The sequence below is a fragment of the Mastigoproctus giganteus genome, chromosome 2 (genome assembly GCF_048544385.1).
Source record: "Mastigoproctus giganteus isolate SK-2022 chromosome 2, ASM4854438v1, whole genome shotgun sequence".
In the NCBI taxonomy this organism is placed as follows: Eukaryota; Metazoa; Arthropoda; class Arachnida; order Uropygi; family Thelyphonidae; genus Mastigoproctus; species Mastigoproctus giganteus.
In genome coordinates, this window is record NC_143576.1 from 27,009,637 (window position 1) to 27,027,665 (window position 18,029).

General features: G+C 43.6%; 1 protein-coding gene across 1 annotated transcript in view; it reads right to left on the reverse strand.

Moving 5' to 3' along the window:
* The window catches only part of fuss (SKI family transcriptional corepressor fussel), a 224,193-nt gene that overhangs the window by 123,818 nt on the left and 82,346 nt on the right, over positions 1–18,029 (reverse strand). Inside the window, exon 4 of the mRNA XM_090389915.1 lies at positions 13,113–13,211. Coding sequence (XP_090246041.1) covers positions 13,113–13,211 — 99 coding nt within the window. The remainder of the gene's footprint in view (positions 1–13,112; positions 13,212–18,029) is intronic.

The window sequence follows — 18,029 nt, forward strand, 5'->3', positions numbered from 1 at the left end:
GAATATACTCCGACTTGTCCAGGACAACAGTGCGCCGTTCCTTATCTGCAGGCAAGATTACAATAGTGCCGTCTTTGCACAAAGAAGAAACAGCTTCCCGTTGACATCGTCTAAGGTTATTAGTGATAGGCCGGATGTGTTGCAAAATAGAAGCTGTTTTAAAGCGAATTAAGTTAGCAGTCTCTTCAGGTAGCCTTTCGAGAGATGGTTCCACACCCATAGTTCCTCGATCCCCACAAGTCAATTTGGATTTTCAATTATTCCCAGAGGTGTTAGTTTGGCGTTAAGGCACTATGTCCTGTGAGTAGGTGTGCCACAAACAGACCAGTTGCGTACCAGGTTGATAATCTAGGTTGGAATCTATCTACATTTGGAAAGAACTTCTTTGTTAAAAGACGTTCTTTCCAAATGTAGATTTCCATCCGACCTTTGATTGAGACATCCCATCGTGCCTGCCACGCCTGCAGCAAGTGGGTCTGGAGTCTTCTTTTTTCCGCAATGCGGTTATTTCCTGGATCTCCATTGAAGTCAAGGTGTGTACAAGCATTGTCTGTAGCGAGCTCGTGGAGAATGCCTCTCTTCACCACCTCTAGGTCTAAGGGGAAGGTTCCAGCGATGACTTGCAGAGCGTGTGTGCTCATTGTGTTGCAGGCGCGAGTAGCAGTGAGTAGCATGATTCTATGTATGGAATCAAGTATTCTTAGGTTTGCAGCTGTGCTGGCCATTTTGTACCAGGCACCTGCTGCGTATGTCCTGATCATGTATTTAAGGTGTATTTAGTGTCAGAAGGCACCAGGGGTCTCCCCCATCTCCGCGTAGTTTTCATTGTGGGTGTACCAGTTCGCTGGAAATGCCAGAGATTTAAAAGTGTATGGATCTTGTATATGTGTAGTGTCGTGTACCGGTGTTCATCTGGTCGTTTAGCTGGATCCCTGCTGAGGCCCAACGTTGACCGACCTTAGCCCCGTGGAGGCAGACCAGGAAAGACCAGTAGACTTAAGTTACTCTGGCAGGTCCTGCCACCTAATTTCCTGAGATTTCAGTGGCTAGGACCTAAAAAAAAGAAAAAAAAAAAAAAAAAGAAAAGAAAATAATATTAAAAAAAATAATAAATAAGTAAAAAAATTCTTATATTGTTTTTATATCGCATGTATATACATATGTGTGTATACAAATACATATATACACATTACACACACACGTACATATATACACACAACGTGTATACAAATACATATATACACATTACACACACGTACATATATACACACAACGTGTATACAAATACATATATACACATACACACACGCGTACATATATACACACAACGTGTATACAAATACATATATACACATACACACACACGTACATATATACACACAACGTATATACACATACACACACACGTACATATATACACACACAACGTATATACACATACACACACACGTACATATATACACACAACGTGCATACAAACACATATATACACATACATACACCTACATATATACACATACACACACCTACATATATACACATACACACACCTACATATATACACATACCAGCGTCAATCGTGGGGTTGATGTCACTTGAGTTGATAGGCCAGGACCTGGGCGAAGATATTTTGGATGTGTTTAAATTTAGGTGTGTTGGACTTCGCTAGCGTGAAGTTAGAGAGGGGGAGCTGAAGACTGGGGGAAGAAAGACGGAAGTATGGGGCCAATAGGGAAGACAGCCCCCAAGTTTCAGTGGGGCATGCTCATGCCCCACCAGAGTAGAAATTAGGGTGGGGGACGGAAAATTGTCCTCCGGGGAGTAGGGTGCCCTCTTCAGGCTGCTGTAAGGCTTTGGGAGCTAGGCTGCAGTTTGCTGTCTCTATTGTTGTCCACTTTATTGAGGTTGGGACACTCAGGGGGCCCTCCCCGTCCTTTTGTTTTTTTTTTCTTCTTCTTTTCTTTATTCATTTCTTTTCCGTTCGTTCTCTTTTCTTTTACAGGAGTTGCCTCTGTCTTATGCGATTTGTTTATGATACTGTACTATCAGTCTCGATGTATGGCAAGTAACACCTTTCTCCTTGTGAAGAGGTCCTGTGCATACTGTATGTAGGTGATCACGTATGTAAGGTGTAAGGTATATTGATGTCATGAGGCACCAGGGGGTGCCCCCATCTCCGCGTTGCTTTCATTGTGGCTGTACCAGTTTGCTGGGAATGCCAGAAATTTAAAAGTGTGTGTGTAGTGTACATGTGTAATGTCATGTACCGTTGTTCATCTGGTCATTTACCCGCTGGACCCCTGCTGGAGCCCAAAGTTGCCCCACCTTCGCCCCGTGGAGGCAGACCAGGAACCAAGTAGACTTAGTTATTCCGGCAGACCTGCAGCTTAGTTTCCTGAGATTTCGGCGGCTGGGACCTAAAAAGGAAAATAAAATAAAAAAAAATCATAATATGTATGTGTATATACTCTTTTCGCTTGTCTGCATACAACATACTTTGTATGCCCGTACACACCGCTGGGGGGGTTTGAAATTACGTAGATGGATAGGCCGAGACTAGGCGAAGATTATTTTGAGTGTTGTTAAATTTAGTGTGTTGGGCGTTCGCGTTGTACCTAGATAGAGTAGGAGGAAATACATAAGACTGGGGGGTAAAGATAGAAGTATGGGAGCGATAGACGTGCCCCCAGTTGGTCAGTGAGGCATGACCATGCCTCACCAGAGAGAAAAAGGGGTGGGGTTGGGGTGAACAAGGTGTCTCCTCTCCACCGTAGTAGGGTTGGAAAGGAATCGAGTTAGGTGCTCGATTCTGATCCCCAACGAGGCTTGATGGCAGCGAAGCTGCACGGTTCAGGTCAGTGTGGCCCTTTTTGCAGATTCAGAGTTCAGTCAGTCACAGAATTGTAGACCATGTCCTTTTATTCTCGTTGGAGGTATGGAATTTGTTGTGGGAATAGTGGCTTGTCCCATTTTATATTGTCGTAATATTGTTTGTTCCATTCTTATTTGCCTTTTGTTACCTGTTCCTACCGTTTTGGTCTGCGGGTCTTTCTGCATTTTTCACTCCATTTAGTTTCCAGTTGTGTTGTTATCTGCTTGTTGGGTTCGTGTGGCTGGGCGTCTGTTAAACAGTTTCTGTGCAAATTCGGTGAATGCCATATATGGTGAATGCCATATATGGTTCTTTATCGTCCAGGATAAATTGCTTCTGGTCCTTGGGTGAATGTTGTAGTCTTGTCACCAGCTGGCAGCGGATGTCGTCGTATTGGTGGCAGTCATACATTATGTGCGACCAAGTTTCTGGAGCGCCACAAGTACAATTTGGATTTTCAATTATTCTCAGAGTTGTTAGTTTGGCGTTTAAGGTACCATGTCCTGTGAGTAGGCACGTCACAAACAGACCAGGTGCGTACCAGGTTGGTAATTTAGGTTGAAATCTATCTACATTTGGAAAGAATTTCTTTGTTATCCGACTTTGATGAAGACATCCCATCGTGCCTGCCACGCCTGCAGCAAGTGGGTCTGGAGTCTTCTTTTTTCCACAATGCGGTTATTTCCTGGATCTCCGTCGAAGTCAAGGTGTGTACAAGCATTGCCTTTAGCGAGTTCGTGGAGGATGTCTCTCCTCACCACGTCTAGGTCTAAGGGGAGGGTTCCAGCGATGACTTGCAGAGCGTGTGTGCTCACTGTGCTGCAGGCGCGAGTAGCACTGAGTAGCATGGTTCTATGTATGGAAACAAGTATTCTTAGGTTTGCAGCTGTGCTGGCCTTTTTGTACCAGGCACCAGCTGCGTATGTCGCGATTGGTAAGAAGGCTGCTTTATAATAAAACATCATCGTTCTCTGTTTCAATCCCCAGTCTCTTCTGGCAATTCTGTTTATTAAGGCAGTGCAGTTTCTTATTTTTCTTCATACGTAGTTTAGGTGCGGTTTGAAGGATAAGTGGGTATCCAAGGTGACGCCCAGGTATTTGAGCTCTATGCTGATCCTTATTGTTTTAGTGCCAATTTTAATTTGGGGTGGTCTGTGGATGTTCAGTGTTCCCTTTAAGAGTATGGAGTTTGTCTTCGTTGGTGAGATTTGTAGTGAATGGTGTGTAGCCCCGTCTTGGAGAATTTGCACAGAGCGGTTTGCCAGTATTTCCTGGAGTTAGCAGTTGTGCCCTGGAATTAGCGTCTATTGTTAGGATGAGATCGTCCGCGAAGGGTCGTGAGCGGACCCCTTCCAGATCCTTGTTTAGAAACTGGTCCATCAGGACGTTCCACATTGTTGGTCCAAGTACTGACCCCTGTGGGCACCCTCTGTATATTTTTCTTTCTAATTCGGTGTAGGGAGCTTTTATCTTGATAGCTCTTCGGCGAAGTAGCTTTTAAGCACATTGAAGAGATTGCCAGGAACCCCTGCCTCCCGAAGCCGGCAAAATCAACTGATATAGCTAGCACGTATTTTTTCTCAGCTTCTTGTGCTTGGGCAATTAGTCTTTGGAGTGCATCAGCTGTAGATCGACCAGGTTTGAATCCTTACTGGTTTGGTGAGTGTAGGTTTGCCTGTTGGCAGTGGTGATTTATTCTGGATAACAGTAGTCGTTCAAAAAGTTTACTTAGTACTGTGAGTAGTGTGATTGGTCTGTAGGAAGTTGGCTGTTCTGGTGGTTTGTTTGGATTCTTAATTATTATTATTATCATTAACCGTACAATGTGCAAGGAAACCTGAGGCTTATGCTGCGAAAGGCAAAAAATATATATATTCCTGAGAGAGAGAGAGAGATAGAGAGAGAGAGAGATAGAGAGAGAGAGAGAGAGAGAGAGAGAGAGAGAGAGAGAGAGAGAGAGAGAGAGAATTATTAGTTTAACGTTGGCGATTTTCCAATCTTGCGGGTATGCTCCACTGTCAAGCATAGGTTAAAGAGTTGGACCAAGCGTTCCGGTTCTATTTCTGTGACTCTTTTGATTATTTCCGGCTCCAGGAGGTCCGGACATGGGCATTTTCTCGCCGCTATACGTGAAGTCGCCAGGATGAGCTCAGCCGTAGTGAATTGCGGTTCTGCATTATCTGTTCTTTACTTATCATTTTCCCTGCAGGTCTGGATCTGCTCCTCCCTTTGTGGTTCTTTGAGGGGATGAAAGGTGATATCTAGTATATTGTTTATTCATGCCTCCCACGAGCAGGTTTCTTCTCCTTGGGGCGTGACAGTGGTTGTAAGCACTTCACCTCTGTGGAGCTTTTTTGTGACAACCTTGTACACAACACCCCAGGGGTCAGTGTTCCCTGAATTTGCTACTACTCTCTTCCAGGTTTCCTTTTTATTTTTTCTTATGAGAGCTGTATAAACATATCGCGCTTCTCTATACAGGTTTCTGAGCACGTCCACCTCCCGCTCAGGCCAAGTCCTCCTTGCCTTTTGGAAGTTTGTCCTTTTGGTCTGGACACCCTTGCGAAGCTGTTGAAGTTCATTGGTTCCACCAAGGTACAGCACCAGGTTTGGGCCGTGTCCGTTTGATTGAGGTGTTTGCAGGCAATGTTATAATTTCGGTGATGGTCTTCTGAAGTTCGTCAGGGTTGCCAGCCGTTTTAATTTCTTGCAGCTTTCTGTTTTTGTTGGCTGTGAGGGTTTTCTGGAACAGGTCCCAGTTTGCAGTTTGCAACGCATAGCGTTGGGGCATTCTTTCTGCTGGCGGTTGTCGATTTACGTTCCTGTTGAGTTGGAATGTCTGAAGTGGTCCAGGCATCCTGGACCCTCCAGGCTGTGATGTTTCCTGCTATGTTTCGAGTGGCAAGAGAGACATCTATTGTAGCCTCCCAACGGAGGTTGCAAAAAGTTGGCAGCTGGCTCGATTTATCGAGGACTACGATAGATGAACTCGTAATAAATTCCTCCTGTCTCTGGCCATTCTTAGTACCTTGCGTGACGGGGGTATGGCTGTGCTAGGCTGGTGATCTACAATTTGCATCCATTCCGATGATAATTCTTTCCCCTCTTAGTAAGTTGGTAGCATATTGGAGGTATCTGGTGGCTGTGGTGGCAATATAGCGAGATTATGTAGAGGGCACCTAGTGGGGTGATAATTTGAGCGCAGACCGCCCAGTCCGTGCACATGTGGGAGACTTTGGTTGCAGTGATGTCGGGATTTCTAATTAGGATTGCAGCCCACGGGGTGGTACCATATGCTTGTATTAGTTTGTAGTTGAGGGGATGCCCTCTGACTAGTTTGGAGTGGGTATACGGCTCTTGTAATATGATTACATCTGCATTAATTTCATCGGCCTTGAGCCTGACTTGGTCGGCTACGGCCCTTGCTCGTTGTGCATTCAGTTGGATTAATTTGATTTTTGTGGTATTATAGTGGTTATGGTGTGCTGTCATAATTGATTCTGGCTTGGTTTAAAATCTTGTTTTTGACGTAAAGGACATTTGTTGTCACGAACTGAGTGTGAAGCGTCCAACTTCTGACTCTTACAGTTGGCACACGTTGGTTTCTTATCTTTCTTTGACCAGACCTTGTAGTCATCGCCTTTGTCGGCGCAGTGACCACAGGTTGGGGTGTTTTGGCTGCAAGTGTGGGTAGTGTGGCCAGACTTGCAGCATCTGTAACGTTTTGGAACTCCCGCTAGAGGGCCAGTCTAGTAAGTTATGTGATTTTTGTTCCCTGTGTTTTATTGTCAAAAATAGTGATTTACTGAATCCTGCCAACTTATTAATATTATCATAGCAGCTGCCCAAAGTCTCCAGAAGCTATCGAGATGACAACCGAATCAAGAGTCCCTAGTTAAGTACATTTTATTTTAAATTTTTAGTATGACTTCCGTACGCACAGTGATACTCATTGAATCATTTCAATGTCAGACAAAGACACAAACAATGTTGACCGTTGAATGCCTAAAGGCGATTACTCATCCACCTGGGCTATTGTTCTTCTCCTGCTACTAAGCGCTTTTCTCCCTGCTACTTCTAGTGCGGGAGCCACGGTGATCGCTAGAATTGACTAATTTCAAGAATGCTTAAAACTTATGTCTTACCCTTTCCACAAGATTCTCTGATCACTAAGCGTAATTAGTTTTAAAATTCATAACTTTCCACAGAATCAACAAAACATCTCAAAATTCATATAAATTTGAAATCTTTACGACCATAATGAATTGGGATTGACCGAATGAATCGTTGGATACTTTTCCTACGTTGCCTTCTTCCTCTCAAGTTGATGAGGATAGAGACTCTAGTAATATAATAAGTGCTATAAGTAAAGAAACCAGGATACAAACTTCTAGGCTTGATCCAATGTCATCATCTAAAGAGAAGATTCCTCCACTTCCTCATGTGGATCAGGATGTTGTTTCTATGGAGGCTTTGTCTGAAGTTACAGACCAATCTTTGACGAACCCTGTTATTAGTGTCCACATGCAGCAAGCTTTTACTCTCAGGTCTGCTCTATCTGGCATTATATCCGATGGTGGTAGACCCACCAAGCAAGTAACCACAGATATCCAAAACATCTGGTCTGCCATGGAACAGATTCTATTTAATGTAATTATGGAGAATGAACGCCTCAAGGCAAAACTGGAAGAAAAAGATTCTCAAACGGACAAACTTTTACAAAATTCTGGTAAATCAGAAGACGTTCATCGCACGCCAGCTGTGCCTACATTATCTTATGCTCAGGCTACTCAGCTATACACTCCGGGGCATAAAATGAATACCAAAGGTATTTCAGGTAAATCTTTACCACAACCAACTCAAAAGGACCCCAACGAGGAAAGACCACAGGATCAACCTTTGGACCCCACCCTACCAGAAGGTACGCTACAGGCCAAAAACGGTGTACCTCAAAACGGCACTAGAAACTATATTTAAAGACTACTCCAATAGAGTATCGAGTGGAGTTCGGTCCCATATCGTTACCATATTTAATAAATTAGAAGCGTTACCGACAGAAACCTTTCTCGACAGCGAGAAAGCAACGGCTAAACTTCAAGCCTACGTGGAGTGTGGGACAAACAAAATGCTATAGCGTGCGCTCACATACGCGGAAACGCTGAGGAAACAACCAAATACAACGGAAAACCCACAAATTAAATGCCAACCAGCCTCAAGGAAAACCCTGCTACCTACCCCGAGCATGTTGTCCTGAGACCGCTTACCACAGATGATGATACCTCCAGCGAAAAGTATTAAGACACAATTCATACAGGAACTAGCTAATGATTTAAAGTCAACAAGGATTAAAACAATAAGGAAAACCAGGAACCCGGGTATAGTCGTGGAGACCGAAACCAAAGAGGAAGCTACCGAAATAATAACCAACCCCAAGATAACTAATATAGGGTTAAAAGCGGAGGAACCAAAAAGGAAAGGACCCTCCATAAAAATCTACGGCCTGGTTGCCAGTATGACACCAGAAAACCTAGCCTCATAAATATACGCCAGGAGCCTAGAGATCCCTACCAGAAACCGACATCAAAAATAATGCCTAGATTCGCTATCAAACCAGCCACAGGAAACACAAGGAACTGGGTTGTCGAGCTCAGCCTCACAGCGTGGCAGATCCTAGCAAAGAAAATGCGGATCTTCAATCAACTGGAGCAGCAGGTCACGTGTGTAAGTGTTTTCAGTGTGTAACGGCACCAGGGGTTCCCTCCATCTCCGGGTTGCTTTTATTGTGGGTGTACCAGTTCACTGGGAAGGCCAGAGATTTAAAAGTGTATGGATTATGGACGTGTGGTGTTTTGTACCTTTGTTCCTCTGGCCATTTAGCCGCTGGACCTCTTCTGAGGCCCAACGTTGCCCCACTAACGCTCCGCGGAGGCAGACCAGGTACCCGATAGTCTTTAGTTCACTCTGGAAGGTCCTGCCACCTAATTTCCGGAGATTTCAGTGGCTAGAACCTTAAAAAAATAATAATAAAAAAAATAAAAAAATTTTTTTTTACACATATATGTATAGAAATATCACACATATACAAGATATTGATTGCGTAGGGTGATGTCGCTTGCGTAGGGTGATGTCGATTGCGTAGGGTGATGTCGCTTGAATAAGGATAGACCGAATATGGGCGTAAGTTAATTTGGATTCATTGAATTTATGTGTGGGGGGGAATTCGCTTGTGTAAAGATAGAGAGGGGGGTAGAATGAAGACTGGGGGTTAAAGGAGGAAGGATAAGGCCAATAGAGTAGGAGGCCTCAATTTGGTGTCAGCAGGGCATGCCCATGCCCTGCCAGAAGGAAGAATGGGGGTGGCGTGGAGGGGAGGAAACAGTATGACCGTCTCCTCCCTCCTGCCGGGGTGGGGTAGAAAGGGCCGGACAAGGGAGCCGGCACAGGTCGCCAATATGGCGTGTGTGCAACCTGGCTGCAGAGTGGCTAGGTCAGCAGGTTCAGGACAGCATCACAACACTGGCCCCACCAGGAGGTACATCCAGGGACAAGGTCTCTACCGACTTGTTCACAGATCGGTTGAATGCCGACGTTGGTCATGGGATCAAGGTCATTCTATTTCCATTTTGGGTGGTCATTGTTGGTATGTGGTCACTTCCACTGTTTGTTCTGTTGTCTGGGCGCCGATGCAGTGTTGTCAGTCCTGCATATGGTGATTATCACATCCTAGGGTAGTACGTTGGTTAAATTACATGCGCTGTCGGTCCAGTTGACAGGGTGTCCTTGTTTGATTGTGATGTTCGTGGGAGCAAAGTCCCGTCCGATGTCGTGGTACTTTGATCTTTCTGGTACAGTTGACAAAGTAATGGCACTCATGAGAGCAGAGTCCCGTCAGATGAGTTGTAGTTGTAGTCAGGTCCTGCATCAGGCCTGGGGAGGTTGGGTCATTGCCCTTAGCCGGGTAAACAGCTCATGTGCAAAGCACGAGAGGGCCTTGTAGTGCTCCTCCTCATGTAATATAAGGTACTCCCGTTCCTTCGGATTAAAGCGTATCTTTGTGATGAAATGACATCTGATGTCCTCAAAGAGGGGACAATCGTGCATTAGGTGTGACCATGTTTGGTTTTCTCCGCAGTGGCATAATGGGGAATCCCTGGTGCCGAAAGTTGACAGCTTGGCATTAAAAGAGCCATGCCCTGTTAGAAGAAAGGTGGTGTAGAGCCCCGGTGAGAACCAGTTTTGGCTGTTCGGGATACACTTGGGTAATGTCCGGGATGAACTTGTAGGTGAGTCTGGTAGAAGACTGAAAGACTGGGTTTCTGAGCATGAGATGGCTCTGCTAACCGCTAATTTTGAACTCTCCGCAGTCGCCGACCATTATTGGGTTGAGTAGTACAATCTTGATCCCAGACGGGATATTGAAATCGTCGACTAATTAGTTTTAAAATTCATAACTTTCCACAGAATCTACAAAACATCTCAAAATTCATATAAATTTAAAATCTTTACGACCATAATGTATTGGGATGCACCGAATGAGTCGTTGGATACTTTTCCTGCGCTTCTTCCTCTCAAGTTGATGAGGATAGAGACTCTATTAATAGAATACCGCCAGCGCTCATGGCTTGAAGCACTGCACATAGCTACCAATAATAATACTATGAATCGCACGAGGGGAGTGCACTTAAACCCTATTATACAGGGTGTCTCAAAAATATTGGTACAAACGTTTAGGGGAGGTAGGTAACATCTAAAGGAATGTGAATCGCATAGGAACCCATAACCGGAAAGATCACCGTAAGTCGGTATACGGCGCTGTTCATCAGTCCAGAGAGAGAAATTTTCTGGTTTACTCATTCAAGCAGTAGTTCCCCCACGAAGAGTTCCCCCACATCGATATACTGTGAGTCGGCAGACAGGCACCTAGCGTATGGATTAGCAGAGGGCCTGCACGGCATGCGTCCCCATGCGGCAAAACATCGCTTCGCAATAAATGTGTGGGCAAGTATGGTCGGTGACTGCTAAGTCAGCCCATACCTGTTACCATCCCGCATGAACTCCGCTAAATATCGGATCTTTCTTGAACAAGTTCTACCAGGGTTACTCGACGATGTCCCAGCAAATGTGAGATGCAACATTTGGTTTCAACGTGACGGGGCGCCTGCCCATTATGGAAGGTGTGTTCGTGACCATTTGAACAGGCGTTTTGGGCGTCGATGGATTGGCCGTGGTGAACCCGTTGCCTGGTCCCCACGCTCACCTGATTTATCGAGCCTTGATTTCTTTCTGTGGGGGGGGGGCACAAATCTATAGTGTATGAATCGCCTGTGGAGACGGAATTGGATCTCGTGGCGAGATTCGTCTGCGCTGCTGTTACTGTCAAAGAAACTCCAGGTTTGTTCGACCGTGTCCGCCAATCCATGTTGCGTCGGTGTCACGCATGCATCGCGTCTCATGGTGGAACCTTCGCGCATCTGTTTTAGCATCATGAAATGCATCCATCTCGTACTTCATTGTTAATATTACGTCAATTAAATGTTTGCCACTAATTACTGTCTTGTGTAATTTCTGCTTCTTGTGCCTCTGCTACTACTTTCCCGTGACGTTTCCGGTTATGGGTTCCTATGCGATTCACATTCATTTAGATGTTACCTACCTCCCCTAAACGTTTGTACCAATATTTTTGAGACACCCTGTAGAATGTACTGTGTTGCAATGCGATTAGCGCTGGCGGTCATCGCGTGTACGTAATTCTTTTCTACCCATACCAGACTCGTGATGCACGATCGGGCCCAGCTGACTCTTGCTAATGTAAACATCAATATATACTGAAGTACACAATTCACCGACTAGCTGATGAAGAGGGACTTCGCTTCGAAAGCTTCCATGTATTTTAACGCTTTTATTTATTATATTATATTTTAACGCTTTATTGTATTTTAACACTTTTATCTTATTTTATCTCCGTTTTATCTTATGTACGTATCATTTATTTATTTTAATAAATATATTTTAACCAGTTAGTTGGTCGTCGCAAGAAACTTGAATGATATGCAACCCGACGCACAAGGTCTGGTTTCTAATATGGCCTTAGTTGCTGACGCTCCTAAAAAAAAAAAAAAAATGTATATAGAATTGCGGTCGAGAGATCGTGCTGATCACGCTATATCCGATAATAGCCTGTCTTCATCTCCCGGTATCGGTCAAGAAATCTGACGCTATATGATTGAGCATTGACGTTTTGTATGATGAATTTTCCCCTTTTCATATGGCATCACAAAAGGTTTCATTGTGCTGCCCCAAATCAAATATATGTTGGTCCATCCATCCAAAAAGAGATGAATGTCGACTACCCATAAGCGCCGATTTCAATGATGCTATAGGGAAAAGGCCGCCGTAGCCGAGTGGTCAGACGCCAGGATGCGTAAGTACATCTGTCTTGTGTGACCGGGGTTCAAGCCTGTTACTGTTAAATACGGTGCTGTTTCTTGTGTTCTCTCTACCTTGTTCTCTGAACTCCTTTGACCGTGTGGTCGTCCTAGAATATAAACAGGAAATTTAAATGCTTTGTCCTTGGCTCCTCGCAAGATGAGTTTATTTCTTGAATCAATATGTGGAGAAAATTAATCAGTGAACAAAACATGCCCTGTAAAGGGAGCGTGAAGTACACACACCATCGGACCTCAGAGATAATCCCCTTTTGCATGGTTGAAACAGACATGGACTTTTCTATGGTAGTCATGAGTTCCAGATGCAATCTAGATGGTGTTGTGAAGCTATGTCGTCGTACCAACAGTCGACGTTAGTATGACGACATATTCCGACAGGTGGTTCCTTGACATTGTTAACACATTGGAATGCCTGATGTTGTCTACGTAATTGTGGTTTCTGCCCCTTTTAATTTGAATAAGGAATGTAATGATCTGTTTAGAAAATATGATTACAGAGTTAGCTAGTTGCTTAAATTTTAAAAACCAGTATATTTTTAACCATATCTGTAACTCTTGAAAATACTGGAAAAATCATTTTCTATGTGAATAGATTCCCATTAGCTAAATACAGTATTGTAGTGGGAGCGAACAGATTAATATCTCAGTAATGCTCATCATATTTTCCACTCAGTTTCGGTGGCTTGGCGTATTGCTATTTTAAGGCGTAATCAGATTTAAAAAAAAAAATCTTAGTGGAGTAGAAATAATTACAAAACTAATATTACTTTTTTGATTTTGTATATGTTACTTACCTTGTGGAGAAACTGGCTGGGGAGAAGTCGACAGAGAAACATTTTCTTCATTGCTCTCTTTGCTCCTTGAATTCATAGGAGAACTTTTTTGACCTGTAACTAATTTTCAGAAGTATTTGTTAGCTAAACGTTTAGGGTTAATTTCCTGCCTGCGGCTAAACAGGTAGGAATTTATGAAAATGTTTCCGGTTTGTTTTCACCAGTAAATATTTGTGCGCCAGTGTGACACATTGTGATTTAGTAGCAACCAATAGTGATAAAAATCAGTTATTATTTATTAGATATCACTAAGTATCAAAAACTTCATTAGATCCTCCAGTAACAATGGAATATATTTTTATGTTTAACTTTTAATGTACAAGATGCTAAAGCGCTCTTCAGTTATGTTTGAATAATGCAATGATTTACAGGATATATGCATTTTATTAAAGCCGATAGAGTATATTTGGCTTCGTGAGTGGCACAGGTGGTATAATCACCGCTCTCCTCAAATCGGGTGAAAAAGACCTCAATTCGAATCCCGCGAATGACGTCAGGATTTTTTATGAGTCTTTTTCACAACGTGGCTGAGTTAGTCAGTGTAAAGCGAGGGTAGCATAGTGTTTCTGTCGGAAACTCGAGTTTTTCGTCCAGCAAACCGACCACAAACCATACGCAATTTACAGACAGATTATATATGGTGCAATATGGTCAAAGTTGCTGATGCGCCTAAAACCTTACAATAACCAACTAATTGACAGGCACTGTAGATTTCCCCTAATTCATTTTGCTCTTAAAGTCGACTGCTAAACTTCAAGCCTACATGGAGTGTGGGGCAAACAAAATTCTACAGCGTGCGCCCACATACGCGGAAACGCTGACGAAACTGCCAAATACAACGGAAAACCCACAAATAAAAAGCCAACCAGCCTCAAGGAAAACCCTGCTATCTACTCCCAACATTGTTGTCTTGAGACTGCTTACCACAGATGATAATATCTCCAGCAAAAGTATCAAGATACAATTCATACAGGAACTAGCTAATGATTTAAAGTCAACAAGAATTAAAACAATAAGGAAACCAAGGAACCCGGGTATAGTCGTGGAGACCGAAACCAAAGAGGAAGCTACCGAAATAATAACCAACCCCAAGTAACAAACATAGGGTTAAAAGCGGAGGAACCAAAAAGGAAAGGACCCTCCATAAAAATCTATGGACTGGATGCCAGAATGACACCAGAAAACCTAGCTTCAGAAATATACGTCAGAAACCTACAGAGATCCCTACCGGAAACCGACATCAATGAACAAATAATGCCTAGATTCGCTATCAAACCGGCGACAGGAAACTCAAGGAACTGGGTTGTTGAGCTCAGCCCCACAGCGTGACAGATCCTAGCAAAGCAAACGGAGATCTCCATCAACTGGAGCAGCCATAGATTCCACGAACATATAGTAGTTCCAAAATGTTACAGATGCTGCAAGTTTGGCCACACTACCCACACTTGCAGACCAAAACACCCCAACCTGTGGTCACTGTGCCGACAAAGACCATGACTACAAGGACTGCCCAAAGAAAGACAAAGAACCAACATGTGCAAACTGTAAGAGTCAGAAGTTGGACGCTTCACAACCAGTTTTGCCAATAAATGTCCTATTTACGTCAAAATCAAGAGTTTAGACCAAGCTAGAATCAATTATGGCATCACACCATAACCACTATAATACCACAAAAATCAAATTCATCAAATTGAATGCACAACGGAAAAGGGCTGTAACCGACCAAGTCAGGCTCAAGGCCGATGAAATTAATACAGATGTAATCATATTACAAGAGCCATATACCCAATCGAAACTAGTCAGAGGGGTGCCTCCTCAACTACAAACTAATAGAAGCAGATGACACTACCCCATGGGTAGTGTCATCTGCTTGTATTAGTTTGTGGTGATAATTTGAGTGCATCTGCTGTGATAAGTTGAGTGCAGGCGCCCAGTCCGCTGCAATCCTAATTAGAAATCCCGATATCACTGCAACCAAAGTCTCCCACGTGTGCGCGCCTGGCCGACCTGCACTCAAATTATCACCGCATTAGGAGCCCTCTACACAATCTCCCTATATTGCAGAACTTGTGAAGACATAACCACAGCCACCAGATACCTGCAACATTCTACCAACTTACTAAGAGGAGTAAGAATTATCATCGGAATGGATGCAAACTGTAGATCCCCAGCGTGGCACAGCCATACCCCCGACACGCAAGGTACTAGGAATGGCCAGAGACTTGAGGAATTTATTACGAGCTCATCCATCGCAGTCCTCAATAAACAAAACCAGCTGCCAACCTTTCGCATCTTCCGATGGGAGGCTATAATAGATGTCTCTCTTGCCACTCGAAACATAGCAGGAAACATCGCAGACTGGATGATCAAAATCATCCAGTCTGTGATGATTTTGAGAAATCAAAACGGCTGGCAACCCTGATGAACTTCAGAGGACCATAACCGACAATGATAATGCCCCCCCCGCATACGCACTACTCGTCACACCTCCAGTCACTATCTGGCAAAAGGGCGGCAACGAGATTATACACTAGCTAATCCGGATGTCTCATAGAGAGTTACCAATAGGTTTAGTCCAGTTTACGAACTACCGGCCTACATCAGTTTAGAGCTGTACCCTCGAAATGTAAGGAAGATTGAATCTTGCCATGATGTCCATAATTACCTCAAAAGACATCGATCATATTGTATGATGGAATAGCTGGGGAGGATTTACAGGATTTTTGCTATGGAGACCAAACATGAATTCCACCATTTCAAGCCTCCAATAAGCAAAGTGGTGGTATTTCATCTGTTGATGAGAGTCATCTACCACCTAGTATTGCGCCCTCGTTGGTAGCTGAGTTGGTAGGATCGCCGTCCTCCTCACACCGGGTGGAAAAGATCTGAGTTCGAATCCCGTCGATGACAGGAAGAATTTTTATGGGTCTTTTTCATAACGTGGTTGAGTTAGTTGGTCTCAGACGAGGGTAGCATGGCTTTTTCTCCCGAAAACTCGGGTTTTTCGTCAAGCGAAACAGAAAATCGTCCTCGGAGCACACGAAATTTACAGACAATATACACGGAGCAACATGGCCTTAGTCGCCGATGCTCCTGAAAAACCCAACAACAACCTAGTATTGCCTGGTAACACAGAGGGGCAGCATTCCTTCGTGTGGTGTAGACGCCACATCTCGACCCCTGCTTACGTTGGTTCGCACCTGTGTGGTCACCCAAAGTGTGTTAGGTTGCTGTATTTCAGGACTTGCACATGGGGGGGTTATACCCAGTATTACTGAAGTCCCACCATCGTGAAGGTGCAAGCAGAGGATTTGGTTGTCAAAGACCAATCGGACCGAAATTAGGCCCACTTGGCTTGAGTGTCCGAATATCAGTTCCATCAGCGTTTTAGACTCACAGCTTGGCATCTGAGAGAATATCTGCACACCCTCAAGGGCCAATGATTTTATCAGTTACTTGTTGCCTTTGATGTTAACTCCTGGCATGGTGCCGTGAAGGGTTTTGTAAAGTCATTGTACCTTTGTGTACCTGTTTATCTTACAACAAATACCATATATCGACAATTTTTAGGACTAGATCATATTTCTATTGCAGAAGAGGAAAACGAGATTAATTCTCAGAAAAGTTGTGCATCTATTTGCTTTAATCAGTGTTTATCTTCATGATGCATGGGAACGTTTCCACATATATAGGGATTTATGAAAATAATGATGAAAGGCAAAACTAAACCACTTTACAAGTCTCTGTCAGAGAATCAGCATAACGCTTTCTGTGCATTTAGATGAAAGGCTTTCATTAAACCTTATGAAATATAAACAGTGTGACAGAAAGAAAAATACTTATAGAGGTGTAGTTAAAAGTGAGACGGGATTAACATTGCCTCAACGAAGTGTTCAGCAGTCGTGTGTTGCGGATGCTGCTAAGTTATAATAAAATTTCTTTTATTTTAAAATGATATTTATAATGACATTGAGCGATGTACAGTTAATATTTTTATCATCATGATAAATCACTTATAACGGACTCTCCAGGTCTCTTGAAGCTGTATATCCAGCACACATTGAACTCTTTCACAATACCTCGTTTTCAGACATGTTTCCAATGTCATCCAACGAGTGAGCCAGGAATGGGTCATGTTATTAGATTAGTGCTTGTCCAAACACTGTTAAAAGATGTTTCAATCACTATCGGCCTTTGAATGCCAAACCAAGGGGGGAAGCTCCTTTTGAATAGAGCAGTAAATCCTCCTATTGTGAAGGCGGAAACACCGAACCCAGCTGATCCGCTATCGCAACGCTAAGTAATTTAAGGAGCCTTTCCGTTATGCTGGACACTAAGCTGCGCTAACAAACACTCTTCCTGAAAGCATCATTCCCATTTACATCATAACGAGCTCCGTAATCACAATCGGCTCGCGAACCTCTCCTCTCCGACCTCCACCCCCAAATTGTCAGAGCGCCACCAGCTTCAAAATTTGTGGTCGGTTGACGATTCGACGGTGCGCAGGATTAGCGGCGCGTGTCGACTCAGCACGATGAGGGAAGTCTAGAAAACAGATGTGCTATAGGGCACAAATGTAGGCTGATAGGGCGTGATCGATAATATCCTAGTAGGTGTGAATTGGGGTTGTTATATACAACAACAAAAAAAAAAGGGGGGGGGGGATAGAGACGAACTTTCTTACTTGTCTGTACATACCCATATTTATATAAACCGATTTGTAATTCTTTGTAACATCATGTATTGTATTAACAATTAATTTAAAAATAAAACGAACAAAATTGAGAATGCTGAAGTGGGAGAAATGGGCTCGGGGAAAGGATACTACTTAGTTAAAGAACGCCCCTCCTTTTGTGCCTGATTTCTTCGGGAAAACTA